General features: G+C 38.3%; 1 protein-coding gene across 2 annotated transcripts in view; it reads right to left on the bottom strand.

Annotated features, from left to right (window-relative positions):
- Positions 1-1298: 1298 nt before the first annotated feature.
- Positions 1299-15074, bottom strand: part of LOC150084071 (uncharacterized) — a 36097-nt gene continuing 22321 nt past the window's right edge. For both annotated transcript variants that reach the window (XM_090375882.1, XM_090375883.1), the window contains exon 2: positions 1299-5277. In XM_090375882.1, the coding sequence (XP_090232008.1) occupies positions 4426-5235 (810 nt within the window). In that variant the 5' untranslated portion in view covers positions 5236-5277 and the 3' untranslated portion in view covers positions 1299-4425. The remainder of the gene's footprint in view (positions 5278-15074) is intronic.

Genomic DNA, 15074 nt, shown 5'->3' with positions numbered 1-15074 from the left:
GAAAAAATGCAAAATGGCAGGGTGCACATGTTCTAAGAGCTGCCCATAGACTTCGCTAGTGAAACATTGGTCTGTATGCACCAGGGAGTTCTATGGGACAGCAAAATGTCCCATATTAAGCAACCACCACCACTACTGCTGCCTGTCTGGATAGTGGGCACTATGGGTCTCTGGACTCGTGTTGCTGGCACCACACGTCTGTCAGCATGTACCAGGTATTTGGACTCATTCGACCGACATAATCGTTTTCAGTGCTCCAGTGTGAGAGGGTCTTGTGTCGTCTGCTCTGGAAACCCATACATCTGAGTGTGCGGTGCAGTCATTTGGAATATTGTTCTTGCAGTCCCCATGTTGTATTGTGGTGCCAACTGTTGCAGCGACCGGTCCTTGAGCCTGTACAATGCACTGCACCCTTAGGTCTTCAGATATCTGGTGAGGTAAATGCCTAGGCAAGCAGCGGCTGTTATTCATGTAAAAAGTGGCCCAATGCAGTATAGAGTTGGTAGTCATTATTCAGTGATCACTCAGTGTAAATAAATTAATACAGTAAAACTTCAATTTAATGACCTACAGCATGTGGTTTCATTTTTCCCAAATCCAAGGATATCCTGACATTTCTGGCAAAATAGTGTATTTATAATTTTTGGTTACTATTATATTACGTAACCCGGAAAGTTATTTCATAAACCCACATGTATTGTGTCTGTAAATTGCGTGTTCTCTGGTCGATTTTCCTGTTTTGCTTGACAAAAAACCCCAGTTTATGGGGGGAAAACTTTGCTATCTAGGCCTGAGACTAACCCAGCCACAGAGTGGGAAAAAAAAACTCATAAAAGTTCCTCCTGTCATTGATGGGATTCAATCCCAGGCCTTTTTCACCCAATGTAGGGAGGACAGTGATGATACCACTGTCTGTGTATATATATATATATATATGCACACTTATGAAAGCCCTCATGGGTAGCACAGTTGGTAGAATTGCCATCCTCCCCATACCAGGCGAAAAGACCATAATTCGACTCCTGTCTATGATAGGAAAAAATTTTATGGGCATTTTCGTGTGGCTGAGCTAGTTATGTGAGGGTAGCATGGTTTTTTTCATCCAGCAAACAGAAAATCAGCCTTAGTTACTGATGCTCCTAAAAAACCCTATTACAACAACACTTATGAAATGAAAGCCAAAACTTATTGAATAGTGCACTTTATTTTTCACTACGAAGCACTGATTGGTAATATACAACTGGATAATTTCGTTGCTATATAAATATAGTTAAATTATCTTCTTTAAGCTTGTCACCCTGGATATTTATCACAAATGCTTTTCATACTATATGTCAGTTTTTTGTTTATTAAACTGATTTATAATTAAAAATATATCCTAAAAATAATCACGAAATTTTTTTTTAGATGTTATAGTGCTAATTCTGTAAATGAAATATAACATCACAGCAGGGAGCTGCTTGTTTGTCCAATGAATTCTGGATTCACAAAATCTGGTTTTTCATCATACAAGGAGGCAAACTGACTTGTAGTATAATACATATATATTAATTTATCTACTCGATATTTATTAACTGCCCAGGAAGTCTTGATAGCTCAAATAAATTAAGATAATACGAAGATTCTAGCATACATTGAGGCATTTTGATCTCGTACACCCACAGGTTTTTAATTTGGTAAGGGGTAACGATCAAAGTCGCTTTTGATGTGTAGAATTTTCTGGGAGGGTTGAAATTCAGCAGCCAGCATGAGTGCTTCCCCTGCAAACGCAACATCATGGACACTTCATTACAATACAATGCAAGAATTTTGTCCATTGATATTACACCAAGGAATCAGGTGGACTTTCTTGAAACGATTTTGTGATCAAATAAAACAAGCATTATACTTTTGAGTGGTTTTACTGTGTAACTAGACATTGCTATATAATTCCTATCGCTTGGTAAAGAGGCTAAATAAAATTGTTCTATTCTATTGGACAAACACACGCTGTAGTCTCAAGGGCAGCAAGTGGCTATAATCTCCGTCCTGCAAACATGATCAGCTTTTTGAGGGGGCATAACTGTCATAGACTGCCCCCTTCTTCCAACTGTAGGGGAATGCCCCCAATTGTAGACATAATAGTTGCAAGTTAAACAGGGTAGCTGTTATAGCGATCGTTCGAAGGATAGATGTTAGTCTATAATACCAGGATTTTTTTTTTCTCTCTCACCCAATGTGGCTCAGTTAGTCAATTTCATGCAAGGGTTTTTGTTTTTTTTTTTTTCATCCAGCAAAAAAAACACAGAATGTGCCCAATTTATAGGCACAGCATACTCTCTCCTCGTAGTCTTACTTGCTTTGTTGCTTATACATTTACTCACTTCAAATATAGAAAAAATATTTACAAATTATGCTTACCATATCAACAAGTTACAAATACTAGAAAAACGAGGATTTTCTCGGGATTCTCGAGGACCAGGGGATTGCCATTAGCATAAAGTTGGCCCTGCCTTGAACGCTGTGTGGAAGGGAACTAATCCCTTCATATCGCGAGTGAGCTAGCTAGTCAAGGAGTCAGCATTGTGTTTTCTATGGGGTATAAGAAGCACTTGATTTTTGTAAAAAAATTTGTTTTGGAGAATGAAAAACCTGATTCTCTAAGTGAAACGTGTACAATGCAATGAAAAATTGCAGTGTGAGGAGTGCTGCCACTTCAGTGTACAGCTTGGAATCAACACTTCCCTGATTAGGCGCTGCATGGTATGAGCCAGTGGAATACTGCCATGTCAAAAACTAATGCTCAACCACGCACGCATTTTTCTGATGTACAACCTGAAAACCTCAATTATGGAGCACAAACAAGTGCATCACTTGACAAAGCTTAATGACATGTCGCTAACTATGCATTGATTCTATTCAGTGACCATTTCAAACAGCTACGTTAAACTTTTAATTACAACAGGTATCAGCAGTGGAAGGCTAAATTTTCTTCTCAGTAGCTAGAATTTTCTTCTCACCTTAAAATAGTGATATACACCATTTGAGCCAAAACATTATGACCAGTGAGTTCTTATGCAAATCAAAGCAACTGCAGGTGAACTAAGGTGCGTACGCGGGTCGGGACGCAGTATAAAAAACACCTCATAATGAGCTCCGTTAATCAGTGTTACTCTTGTTCTTCAGATGGGAAAGGCAGCAGACTTAAGCAAGTTTGAGAAAGGTCAAATTGTAATGGCCAGATGACTGGGTCAGAGCATATCCGAAACGGCACAGCTGGTGGGGTGCTCACAGTTAGCTGTAGTTAGTACCTACTGGATATAGTCCGAGGAGGGAAACCCACGAACCACTGGCAAGCTGTTGGACGACCATGGCTCATCAATGCTTGAGGTGAGCGAACGCTCTTCCGGATGGTACATGACGACTGTGGCACAACTCACCGGTAATTGGAATGCTGGTGACGATAATAATGTGTCCCAACACACAGTACACATCGAATCCTGTTAAAATGGGGCTCTGTAGACAGGCCACTCCGAGTGCCCATGCTAACCATGGTTCGCCAGCAACAGTGCCTACAATGGGCATGCGAGCATCGAAACTGGACCTTGAGTGATTGTAAGAAGGTCGTCTGGTCTCATGAATCATGTTTCCTGTTGCACCACGTGGACGGCCAGGTACGTGTGCGTCGTTTACCTGGGGAAATAATGGCGCCTGGATGCACTGTAAGACAAAAACAAGCCGGTGTCGGTGGTGTTATACTTTGGGCCATGTTCTGCTAAGATACCCTGGGTCCATGTGCCAGGCACTCTAATGTCAACCACATAGCTAAACATCATTGCTGACCAGGTACACCCTTTCGTGGCAACGGTCTGGCGGTGCAGTCTTTCAGCAGGATAATGCGCCATGCCACACCACCAGGATTGTTCGAGACTGGTTCGTGGAACATGAGAAGACTTGCAGGTATTTCCCTGGCCTCCAAATTCCCCAGACATCAATCCCATCGAGCATGCGGTTTGTGTTGGAACAGCAACTGCGGTCTGCAGCGTCTCAACCACAGACCTTACAAGAATTAAAGGATCTGCTGGTTACGTGTTGGTACCAGATACAAGACACATTTAGAAATCTTGTAGCATCCATGCCTCGCTGGGTACGAGCTGTTTTGGCTGCACATGGAGGGCTAACATCATATTAGGTAGGCAGTCATAATGTTTTGGCTCATCGGTGTATATCTGCAATGCATTATGCATCAGCATACCACTGTAATAAGCAATTTTATAAACGATTTAGCAATATTAATTTTTTTTAAATATTTTTCATGTTTAAATGTACATTACATTATTTATAAACAAATTCGTAAAAAATACTGTTGTAGAAAAACATTTTCTTGGCATTGTGGTAGTAAATGAAAAATTATGCCATTCACTATGATTTTTTTGAGATCTGGCATTAAGTTGAATATTTCCCTCCTGCAGGCGTTTGTGGAACTAGAGGAAGGGGATGGACATTATCATTTGTAGGAGCCACATGCCACCTAGCACGAGGTGGTGAAGAATCAGCTGACGGTGGTAATTTTCCAGCTAAAATAGCATCCATTAAAGCCTGCTGTCCGAGCCAATTAATCAGACGATCTCGTCTGATTTTAGAATCTGGATCAGCAAAGGTTGGATCTGCAGTATTCCAACTGTAACAGTGACAGGCCCGACGTGCTCCAACAACACAGCAAGCAATTGATAAACACACATCTATTACTGCTAAAAGTATGATCGATATATCAACTGCAAGAATGGAATTCTGAGTGTTTGTCTCCCCTGGAAATGAAACTCTCTGTCCATTTATATCGATATAAAAGCTGCTTGTTGATGAAATATCGTGGACCAAACCAGTAGCTGTAAATACGATAACAATCCCTGATGTTGACACCGACAGAATGGAAAGACATATAAAGAAAATGATGCAACCGGTCCGTTCAAACCGCTTGCTTATTAAAATACCAATAAGTCCTGTAAGTATGGACACAGATCCAGACCATAATCCGCTGCCAACGAATGCCATCGATGCATCAAGTACAATGGATACCGAGCCGAACACAATGAGAAGCATTCCACATGGCAGTTTGCATACTCCGAGAGCGAATGCCAACTTTTTAGACAGATTGTCTTGCATGTCATCTTCGTCTGGAACCGCAGAAGGATAGCTTGTTCCACCTTTACAAAACAGCAGATCTTCCTGCAATGAGTTCTTTTTTCCAAGAGTCATAGCGCCTTCATCGAAGGGAACATGTGCTCTTCCCTTTGAAACCTAAGTAAACGAGAAAATTACAATAATTTTCACGTATGTACATCAATAAATGATAATATGAATTAATAGCATGACATTAAATTATATATAAATTCCATTAGTTGATTTGAAAATTTTAATACTCTAGTATGGTTGTAACAAGGCTATTCAAAACTTGACCACTTACTTGCTGTTGAAATTACCATTTTAATTATCTTCATTAGCTAATTAACTTCTTAGATATTCCTTGATGCGTAATTAAGCTGTTATTGGAAGATAAAAACACTCTACTTTGGTTTAATTATGTGGGACGGGGCACACATCGAGGTCTGGGCTCATCCCCCAGAGCCAAGAACAGAAATAGTGTCAGATTATTTACAGAATATTAAGCTTTTGACAGTATATTCATAAAGATATTCATATATTCTTGACTTTATTCACAACACATTCATAAAGATATCGTACTTTGAACATTATTTACAATATATTGGGCATTATTATGCTGCCCATATCAAATTACCCCCAGGGGCTCACATCTGGTGAGTATGGGCTTGGCACACCCAGGGTCCTGAGCTGGATATCATCATTCTTCTCTTTCTTGGTAATTCCCTTTTACTTCTCTCTCTCTCTTTGGGTAATTCAGAATTTTTTTTTTTTTTTTTGCCTGGTGTAGCATAAGCCTCAGGCTTCCTTGCACCATATGGTTAATAATAATAATAATAATCATAATGTGTAGTTTGCCTGGCCAAGGTCAAGTAATGTCTTCTCCATGAGCTTCAAGAGGATGGAAGAATGAGAGATTGGCCTGAACTGTTTAATGAGGGCTGCAGATTGGCATTTAGGGTGTGCCTCACAGCATATATGTTCCACAGAGGGGGGAACGTAGTGCTGTGTTAAGACTCGTTTAAAAATTGATAGTAGAGGATCGATAAACGAACTAAGACAGTTGATCATGAATTGTGGCACAAGATCGGGGCCTGCAATTGCAGTGGGCGGAAATCCATTTATTGCAGTTATAAGCTGCTTCCTGATGATGCGAACGGTGGCGAGCATATCAGTAGGAATGTTGTTGATGGGTAAGTTGCCTCGGTACATCAGGGCCACAGTGTTTGAGAGCAGAGGCATAGAGGTTGCATTTAAATGCTTTTTAATTGCAAATGACTTCTGGCGGTTGAACACTGCCTAGGCTCTGGAGAAGGCAATATTTGAAAGCTGGTGTCCACCAAGCTCTCGACTGGGGAGTGATGCAGACAGTCTTTGTAGCACCATAACTTACAATGGTTCAAATCCATCTGGTCATAAGGTCCACAGCTAGCTCGAGATCGCAATTATTGAGAGCCTCCCAAAGTATCGAGGATGCGGCTTCGCGACATCATGGTGGATCAATGAATTTGGGTGCTGTGATGTCTTTTTTGAGCCTTGGATATCGAAGTTAGGTGCGGCTAAGCAGGAATATGGCAATTGGTTCGCGATCGGATTGAAATAGATTGTGAGGACTGTCTTCGAGGTCCCATGGTGCTGAAGAGAATATCAGATCCAAGAGATTAGATCCTCTCGTGGGGTGGCAGTTAAGTAGGCTGATAACCAATGAATCCATACTGCTAATGAGTTTCCTACTAAGACGTGTAAGAGTAGGTGGAAGACTGAAATCTCCACAAATGTGCTTAGCAGAGGCATGGAGGTGATTTACCAGCCAGTGGATCACATCTTCAATGATGTCACTGTTTGGGCCTGGTGGAATGTATACTGTTGCTCTGTCTATCAGGTTGGCGTTGAGCTTGAGGGACACCATAGCAACTTCAAATGCAAGAGATTGGGTTACCACAGAATGTGCCAATGAGAAGATAATGGTATTATAGAGTCTTATTAGGCGAAGTAGGATTTCCCTTGAAATATACCGGTTTTTCAGCCCACATAATACAAATCGGCGTGAACACGCACGTGATATACATACGGATATAAGCCACAAGCCTTTTTTTTTTGTCGAAACGAACAATAGAGTTTTATTGTTTTTTTTATAAGTTATTATTATTATTATTATTAGCTATATGGTGCAAGGAAGCCTGAGGCTTATGCTGCACCAGCCAGGAAAAAAAAAAAAAATTTCCCGAGTTACCCTAAGAGAGAGAGAGAGAGAGAGAGTCAAAAGTAGAAGGGAATCACCAAGAAAGAGAAGAATGATGATATCTAACTCAGCACCCTGGGTGTGCCAAGCCCATACTCATCAGATGTGAGCCCCTTTACAATCGCTCAAATATATTTATCTTTTCACTTTTTCATTCATATTGAAAAAAAAAAAAAAAAAAATCACAAAAAACTATTTAATATGAATAATACACTCCCGCCTAAAAATTTGGAATCACGTTTCATATATTATGGAACCAGCTTGTTTACTAGTTTTTATTAAAATATTTTCTATTATGTATAAAAATAAAAAAAACTGAAATAATATTTAAGAAAGTTGTAGAATATTCCGGAATGTAGTAGAACATTGTAGATAAATCTAGAATGTTTTGTAATAAAATAAATTGAGCAGTATGAGCTGCAACTTATAAAATCCAACATCCATTCAGAAAGGGCGTTTGGGGTGAATTTTGTGTGTTTCGTGATAAACATGGAAAGAAATAAAGAACTGAGCGTTTAAAAAAAAAAGTGCTGTATAAAGAAAGTTTCCATGAGAAGTATTGGCAAAAACTAGATGTTTCATTTAAAGGCGTACAAACTATCATTCGACAATTCAAGGAGGATGGCAATTTAAAGGACAAACCACGATCAGGACTACCGCGCGTAACAACAGAAGCACAACATACGACCATAACGCTGATTTCTAAACACAATCGACAACTTACTGCACCTGCAATCAGAGTTGAATCCAATAGGAACATTGAAACTCCCACCTCTACATCCACTTTAAAACTTCATCTTAAACAAACAAGATTTAATGGTCGTGTAGTGGTCGGAACACCCTTGTTAAAATCGTAAAACGATCGGCTTGAGCTAAGAGCTATCTTAGCTCAAGCTATCAACATTGGCCAATCAACATTGGCCAATTGAAGAGTGGAAAAACGTATTGTTGACGGATGAATCCAAATGTAGAGTTTATGCGAGACGATAAGGTGAAGAAAAATTGGTACCACATTGTTTTATGACTGCAGTCAAGCACGGTGGTGGTCCCATCGTGATCTGGGGTTGATTCTGTTTTTCTGGAGTGACATGGTCAGAATTGAAGGAAAATAAAAAGAGGCTATAAAATCATTCTTGAACATAATGCAATATCCTCTGAACTTCGACTTTGTGGAAGAAATTTTATATTACAACAAGACAATGACCCGAAGCACAGGTCTAATCTGTGCAGGATCTTTCATGTAACTAAACAATAGGAGGAACTATTGCAAATTATGGTGTGGTCACCCCAATCGCCTAACTTAAACCCAATAGAGCTTTTATGGCATATCATCTAAACAAGTCCGTGAAGTCTTCCCACCTTCACTAATTTTGTTATCCTTGCAGATCGCTTGGAATAATAATAATAATTATTATTATTATTAGTCAGAAGAAAAGAGAAGAATGATGATATCCAGCTCAGGACCTTTGGTGTGCCAAGCCCATACTCACCAGATATGAGTCCCTAATGTTGGTCAAGAACACTATTATAAAACTAATCGCCAGAATTTATGTAAGCCAGTGATAAAATCTCGTGGAGGATATTTTAATGAAAAATCTGTATAGTTGTTAATCACAATATACTTTTATAGTTTTGAACAAGTGTTGCAATAAAGAGAGAGAGATAAAAGGTAATCCGCTAATGTGCTGAGGGCGCCCTTGTCGACAATAGTATAGCACTGATGACAAAGTTCGACTTGAAATTTTTGAAAGCTGTATCCAGATGACCAGTGTGTGTGTGTGTGTGTGTGTGTGTGTGTGTGTTCCATACAAAGAAGAGAAAGAGATGAAGCACTGCACGAAGTGTATACGGTTGAGTGACCACAAACATAAACCTCTATTATTAATCTTGTCGTTGGAGACAGCCAGTGGGCACGCACCAAAGAACAAACTTGTGAACCCATCTTTTATAAACCAGGCCAACACAAGAAATAGTATAAAAGTTTTAACGTGCGAGATGCATGACCGTAATCTTCATAAATAGCCAACAGCTTTTCAGTCAACGCAACTAAACAAATGAGAGGATGGTTATCAGTAAAAGTTCAATGACTTTCTCTCAAAAGAAAGTTTCCTCAACGTCCAAGCACAGCAAATTACCATAAGTCTTCCTTATTTGGGTCCGGTTATTATTTTTAATATCTTCTTGACAGTTCATATTCTAGTTAAAAAAATAAAAATAAATAAAAGAAAAGACTAACAAAAATAAAATATTCTATCCAAGAGAACTTTTGCCAAACAGCGAAGCAGACGAAGTACGCTAGCAGTTGGTTTTGGAAAGATGCCAAGTTACATAATTACTAGTGCAAATAAACAATAATAAATAAATAATAGTAAAGTAAATAAATGTAATGGGCTTTTTTATCATCAGGTTATTTAAATCCCTTCCACCATAACACAATAAATAAATAATATTTAATTAATATTATTTTTATTTTATTTTATATTTTTTTTTTGTAGAAGTCCACTTCTTTGCATTTTTTAATGCAAAATTTTATTTTGCATTAAAAATAAAATTTTCTAATGCTAAATAAAAAATAAAATTAAAAATCCGTGAAAACAACAGAATAAAAGATTAATTTCAGAATGAATACAACAAACCAAAAATTAATGGTATCCACAAGCCAAGTGAATATTATGATATTTATTTTTTAGTAGATCGTATATCAGTACACACATTTTTATTATTTTTATTTCTTTTTGGGGGGGGGGGGGATTACAAACTTCAACTAGCAATGCCAGAGAAATTCCCTATACAGTATTTAGAACATAGTAGTAGAAAGAAGCCATTCACGAAAATTTAGTCCGATCCAAAGAGCGAAAATAATAATAAGAATTATCATTATTATTAAAAATAAATAAATGAAATGTTTGGTCTGACTTATTCGGAACACGTTACTACCTCCAGATTTAAAGGAATAAATCAAGCTTGGGATCGAAATGAAACATTTAACGAAACATAAAATTTTTAATTTTGTTTTAATAATCAAAATATACAGGGTGATTCAGGAGGAAGAGTAAATATTTTGGGAGGTTATAGTACCGGTTATTCTGAGTAAAAAAAAGTTCATATAAACATGTGTCCAATTCTCAATGGATAGAGAGATACAGCTGTTTGAAACTGGCGCACACTGCTCCTTGAATCAGATGTGACCAAGAAGCAGTTATAACCTGACGTTAGAAGTGTTAAGAACATCTTCACACATGCTCAATATGCCGATATGGTGTTTGTCTACGGTTTTTGTGGTGTTAGTGCTACTGCTGCTTGTAGAGAATACTGTCGACGGTTTCCTAATTGCAGAATACCGGATTCAAGAGCGTTTACACCAAGTTGCGTGAGACTGATACGGTTCCCAGCGCTCATATTTATTCTGAACGTGCAAATGAACAAAATGTGGATGAAATAGGACACGTTCTTCAGGAGGTAGAACATAGTTCTACTATTAGAGCACGAAGAGTTACTACGTGTATCGGTGTTCCACAGACAAGAGTATGGCGAACATTACGGCTTGTATCCATTTCATATACAGTGGGTGCAACACCTTTAACCAGAAATTTTGTTGTTGGGTAAATGCTAATTCCATTAATACTGTTCAGCGATGAAGCTGCTTTCACCCTTGACGGTATCAACAACACTCGTAACTCTCATAGGTGGTCAGACGAAAATCCACATGTCACTGTAGAAACAAAATTTCAACATCACTTCTCTGTAAACGTGTGGTGCTGTATCATCGACAATGTTGATTGGACCTGTTGTGTTACAAAATCGTTTTACAGTGCCCATTTACCTAGAATTTCTGCAATACGAACTTCCACTACTATTGGAGGATGTTCCCTTGGCCATAAGGATTGGTATGTACCTTCAGCATGACGGAGCTCCTGCACATTATACCCGTCTGGTGATATAATGTTTGGTCTGACTTATTCTTATCCAAATCGAACTTTCCCTGAACGTTGAATCGGCCGCGGTGGTCCCGTTAATTGGCCTCCAAGTTTCCAGACCTCACTTCGTTAGATTTTTGTTTGTGGGGCTGGATGAAATGCGCAGTATATAAAGAAAAGGTGAATACAAGAGACACCTTTCTCGCTCGCATTTTGGCTACTGCTGCCCTCAGGGACGGTTGTGGGCTGTTGGCCGCCTGTGTGCTGAGATATTTGGCCGCCCCTATCAATGCGGATCGCGAGTAGATTCATAACTTAACCCAACTCATGGGAGCCTACTAGTATATTTTTATGACAGTTCCATATAGTTGACAGGGGTAAAAAAAATCCATAAAAATATTTGACATATTTATTTTAATTTTATTCAAATCAAAATTGTACAAGATATATAAAACAGAAATAACAAAATGTACCCATAAAGTAAGAACTGCACTCTTCTTTCTTTCTTATTTGCCAGTTCATCAATAACATCTGATAATTCTAAACTTTCACAATTCCTTTTCTATAGCTAACAGTTCTCGATCATTAAATATGTGTCTTAGTTTTTATAAGTTTGAATTTCGAAAACCTCCTTTCACCTGATGCTACACTAACTGGTAATGTCAGAAAAATTCTCAAAGCTATAAACAGATTAGGAAATGATGACATCAAGTTATTTTTTTGTAATATATGTCAAGTTTTTTTAATGGGTCTGCAATTCTACTGCTCAAAATTCTATATGTTATCAGCTCATTGAAGAGCTCAGCTCTTCAATGAGGACTATCAATATCCTTAATACTTGTGCTTCCTTTATTAATTTGAAGGGAAACATCTAAATCAAAACAAGATTTTTTAATTTCCTCTTCAGTGATTTTTCCAAATTCACAAAGAAATTTAAATACATTATTACATTCATTTAGATTTTCAAAACTTTCCTGAATGGAATTTAAGGCTGTATCAAATATGTTTACTGTCATGTTTATGTTCCCATTGTATATGTTGGTATGACTTCTTAATTTTACGGTAACGTTTGTCCACGTTCGCTATTTCATCGCCGACCACTGTATTAAAATAATATTAAATTACATTTTAATTTTATTCTTTAAAGTGCACTATCGGCCGCCCTAGGGATTTGGCCGCCTGCGTGCATGCGCACACTGCACACCTACCAGAACCGGCCCTGGCTGCCCTCATAAAGGAAAGCCAAGACGACCTCAGAAGAACAAGACGTCATATTACCATAAGAGTTGCAAAGTGCATTGAGGTTGGCGGTGGGATTTTCGAACTTTTATTGTGAACTGTAAAAAATTTGTCAATTATTTGTGTTTTGTATCATTCAAAAAGTCAATAAATACAAACAATAATTCATTTAGCGTTCTTTAATGCCTCTCATAATGGCTTTGTGCGCGCCAGTTTAAAATAGCTGATCTCCGTATCCATTGAGAATTGGACACAGGTTTATATGAAGTAACCTCCCAAAATATTTACTATTCCTCCTGAATCACCCTGTATAACAACAGGGTGATTAAACACAATCTCTCGAAGGCATTTTGCTTACCCTTTTCTCTCCGTAATCCGGGTCAGTCACCTAAGGAAAATGACATGGGGATTGGGAAGTATATAAATTTATTTATTTGGGTTTTCTCTCCCGGAATTAATTCACTGTAGACTTTAATATTTAGTATAAACAAAATACTGAAATAAAATAAATAAATAAGAAGCTATCAGTGTTTTTACAGCTCTAAATATACACTGCACACTTAGTGTACATCGCTGTACACCGTCTTTAGTTGATTAAGTCCAATAAAGAATCATTTTCGTAATGAAATTGAAAGGAACGCATGCACGCAATTATCCTCCCGGGATAGAGGGGCGAGGTAGGTGTCGAACTAACTGAACGGAACCAACATAAGGCGGAAGTAGACGTAGGCCAGAACGTAAATTAAAAAAAAATAATAAAAACGAAATTCGAGGCACTGTTAATATGTTCTAGCTTTTTACTAGTTCAAGTCTTTTGGTATCTAGCCTTTGTCTTTTGGTATGAAACTTGCACATACCTCATCTCTTGAAATGAAAAACGTATTTACCAAACGTTTCTTTGTGAACGAGAACAATAGACGTTTTGTTTATTTCAATGTATTCGTCATCAAGGTCATAGCAGCTGACATGTGTCAGTCGTTGGCGGCAACTATCCTGACCTTATTCTTCGTACAGAGGTGTTCCATATCAAAAGGGTTTTCAGAACGCCTGCTTGGTTTCTTTTCCTTTAAATTTTCCCAAGATCCGGCATATGGAGGTCAGTAGTACATGACCCAAAGCCGCTAACATCTGGGCTGCCTGAATATTCCTCCTGGTGAGTTCTTTACTGAAGGTCACGAAGTAACAGCTACTAGTTAAATTAATATTTCAGTGGCCGAAAGAATACATTCACTGTTCGCTGTTATTTTAATGTGCTTTGACCTTTTTAGGTTCTTAAAGGTATAGTCAGTGCTTCCTTAATGGATACCTTGTCAAAAATACCTTCATAAAAGAGAAGATGAGAGTATTAAATAGATTTATTTGGAAACTATCCGGTTTTCCTTGTTTGTTTTTTTTATATTCCTAAATGTTGATGTATTATGTTGTAACAGAGCTACAGCATTCCAAGCAGTTTATGATAAAATAAAATGAACGCCAGAATAAAGAAATGTCAAAATTTCTTTGTTAAAATAAGCTTTTAATATATAAAATACATATGCTTCGAAAGTTAAAGGAATTGACTTTTTCGTGAATATTTTTTTTGTGTGCAGTTAACTTTAAGGGCCATATTAATTCAGTAAACGACGCCTGTAGGATAGTAGTTGTATTAGGCTTAGTAATAAAGTTTGCACTTTTGATTTGTAAGTCTTGCAAAACGCTTTCTTTCACTGTAACAGTATTACAGGAAAGAAAAGTTAGTCTCGCATACACCTGCACAACGGGTTGCCACAGTATTGCAGTAAACGGGACTTCTCTTTCTTACTTAAACTTAAGGCCGCCTGTTGTTGTTGTAGGGCTTTAGGAGCATCAGCACTAAGGCCATATTGCTCAGTGTATATTGTCTGAAAATTGCGTTTGTTCTGAGGTCGATTTTCTGTTTGCTGGACGAAAAACCTGAGTTTACGGAGGGAAAAAACCATGCTACCCACGCCTGAGACCGACTAACTCAGCCACGTTGTGTAAAAGGCGTATAAAAATCCCTTCCGTTATTGACGGGACTCGGACTCAAGTCTTTTCCACCGGGTGTGGGGGAGGATGGCAATCCTACCAACTCTACTTCCCACGAGGGGGAGTCCACCTGTGCAACTGGATATATTGGGTAGCAAGTGCTCTTTGGAATGGCTCTTGCTTCTTCTCACGTGACACCAATGCTTTACAAGTCTTCTTGAAACATCATGCGCCAAGTCTTGGGTGGCCTGCCTCTCTTCCACATTTCTCTTTGGGAAATGAGCCACTTCCCTATTAAAGCATAAATATATTAATCTTGCTACCAAGTACTGATTAAATCAAACATCAGTTGACTAGTTATCAGACAAGTACCAATATATTCAGCCACATTGTCAAGTCCTGCACCGATCAGTACCTAGTTACTCAATGATGGGACAATAATCCCTAAAATGCCATTTGGATACTGACATGCGCTGTGTTTCTCCTTATAGAGCAGTACTGATTATTTGCAGTGAATGACTGAGGCAATTCGTGTCATTAAATAACGGCGT

This window comes from Mastigoproctus giganteus, chromosome 6 (genome assembly GCF_048544385.1).
Source record: "Mastigoproctus giganteus isolate SK-2022 chromosome 6, ASM4854438v1, whole genome shotgun sequence".
Classification (NCBI taxonomy): Eukaryota; Metazoa; Arthropoda; class Arachnida; order Uropygi; family Thelyphonidae; genus Mastigoproctus; species Mastigoproctus giganteus.
This window is presented reverse-complemented; position numbering and strand designations above follow the sequence as displayed.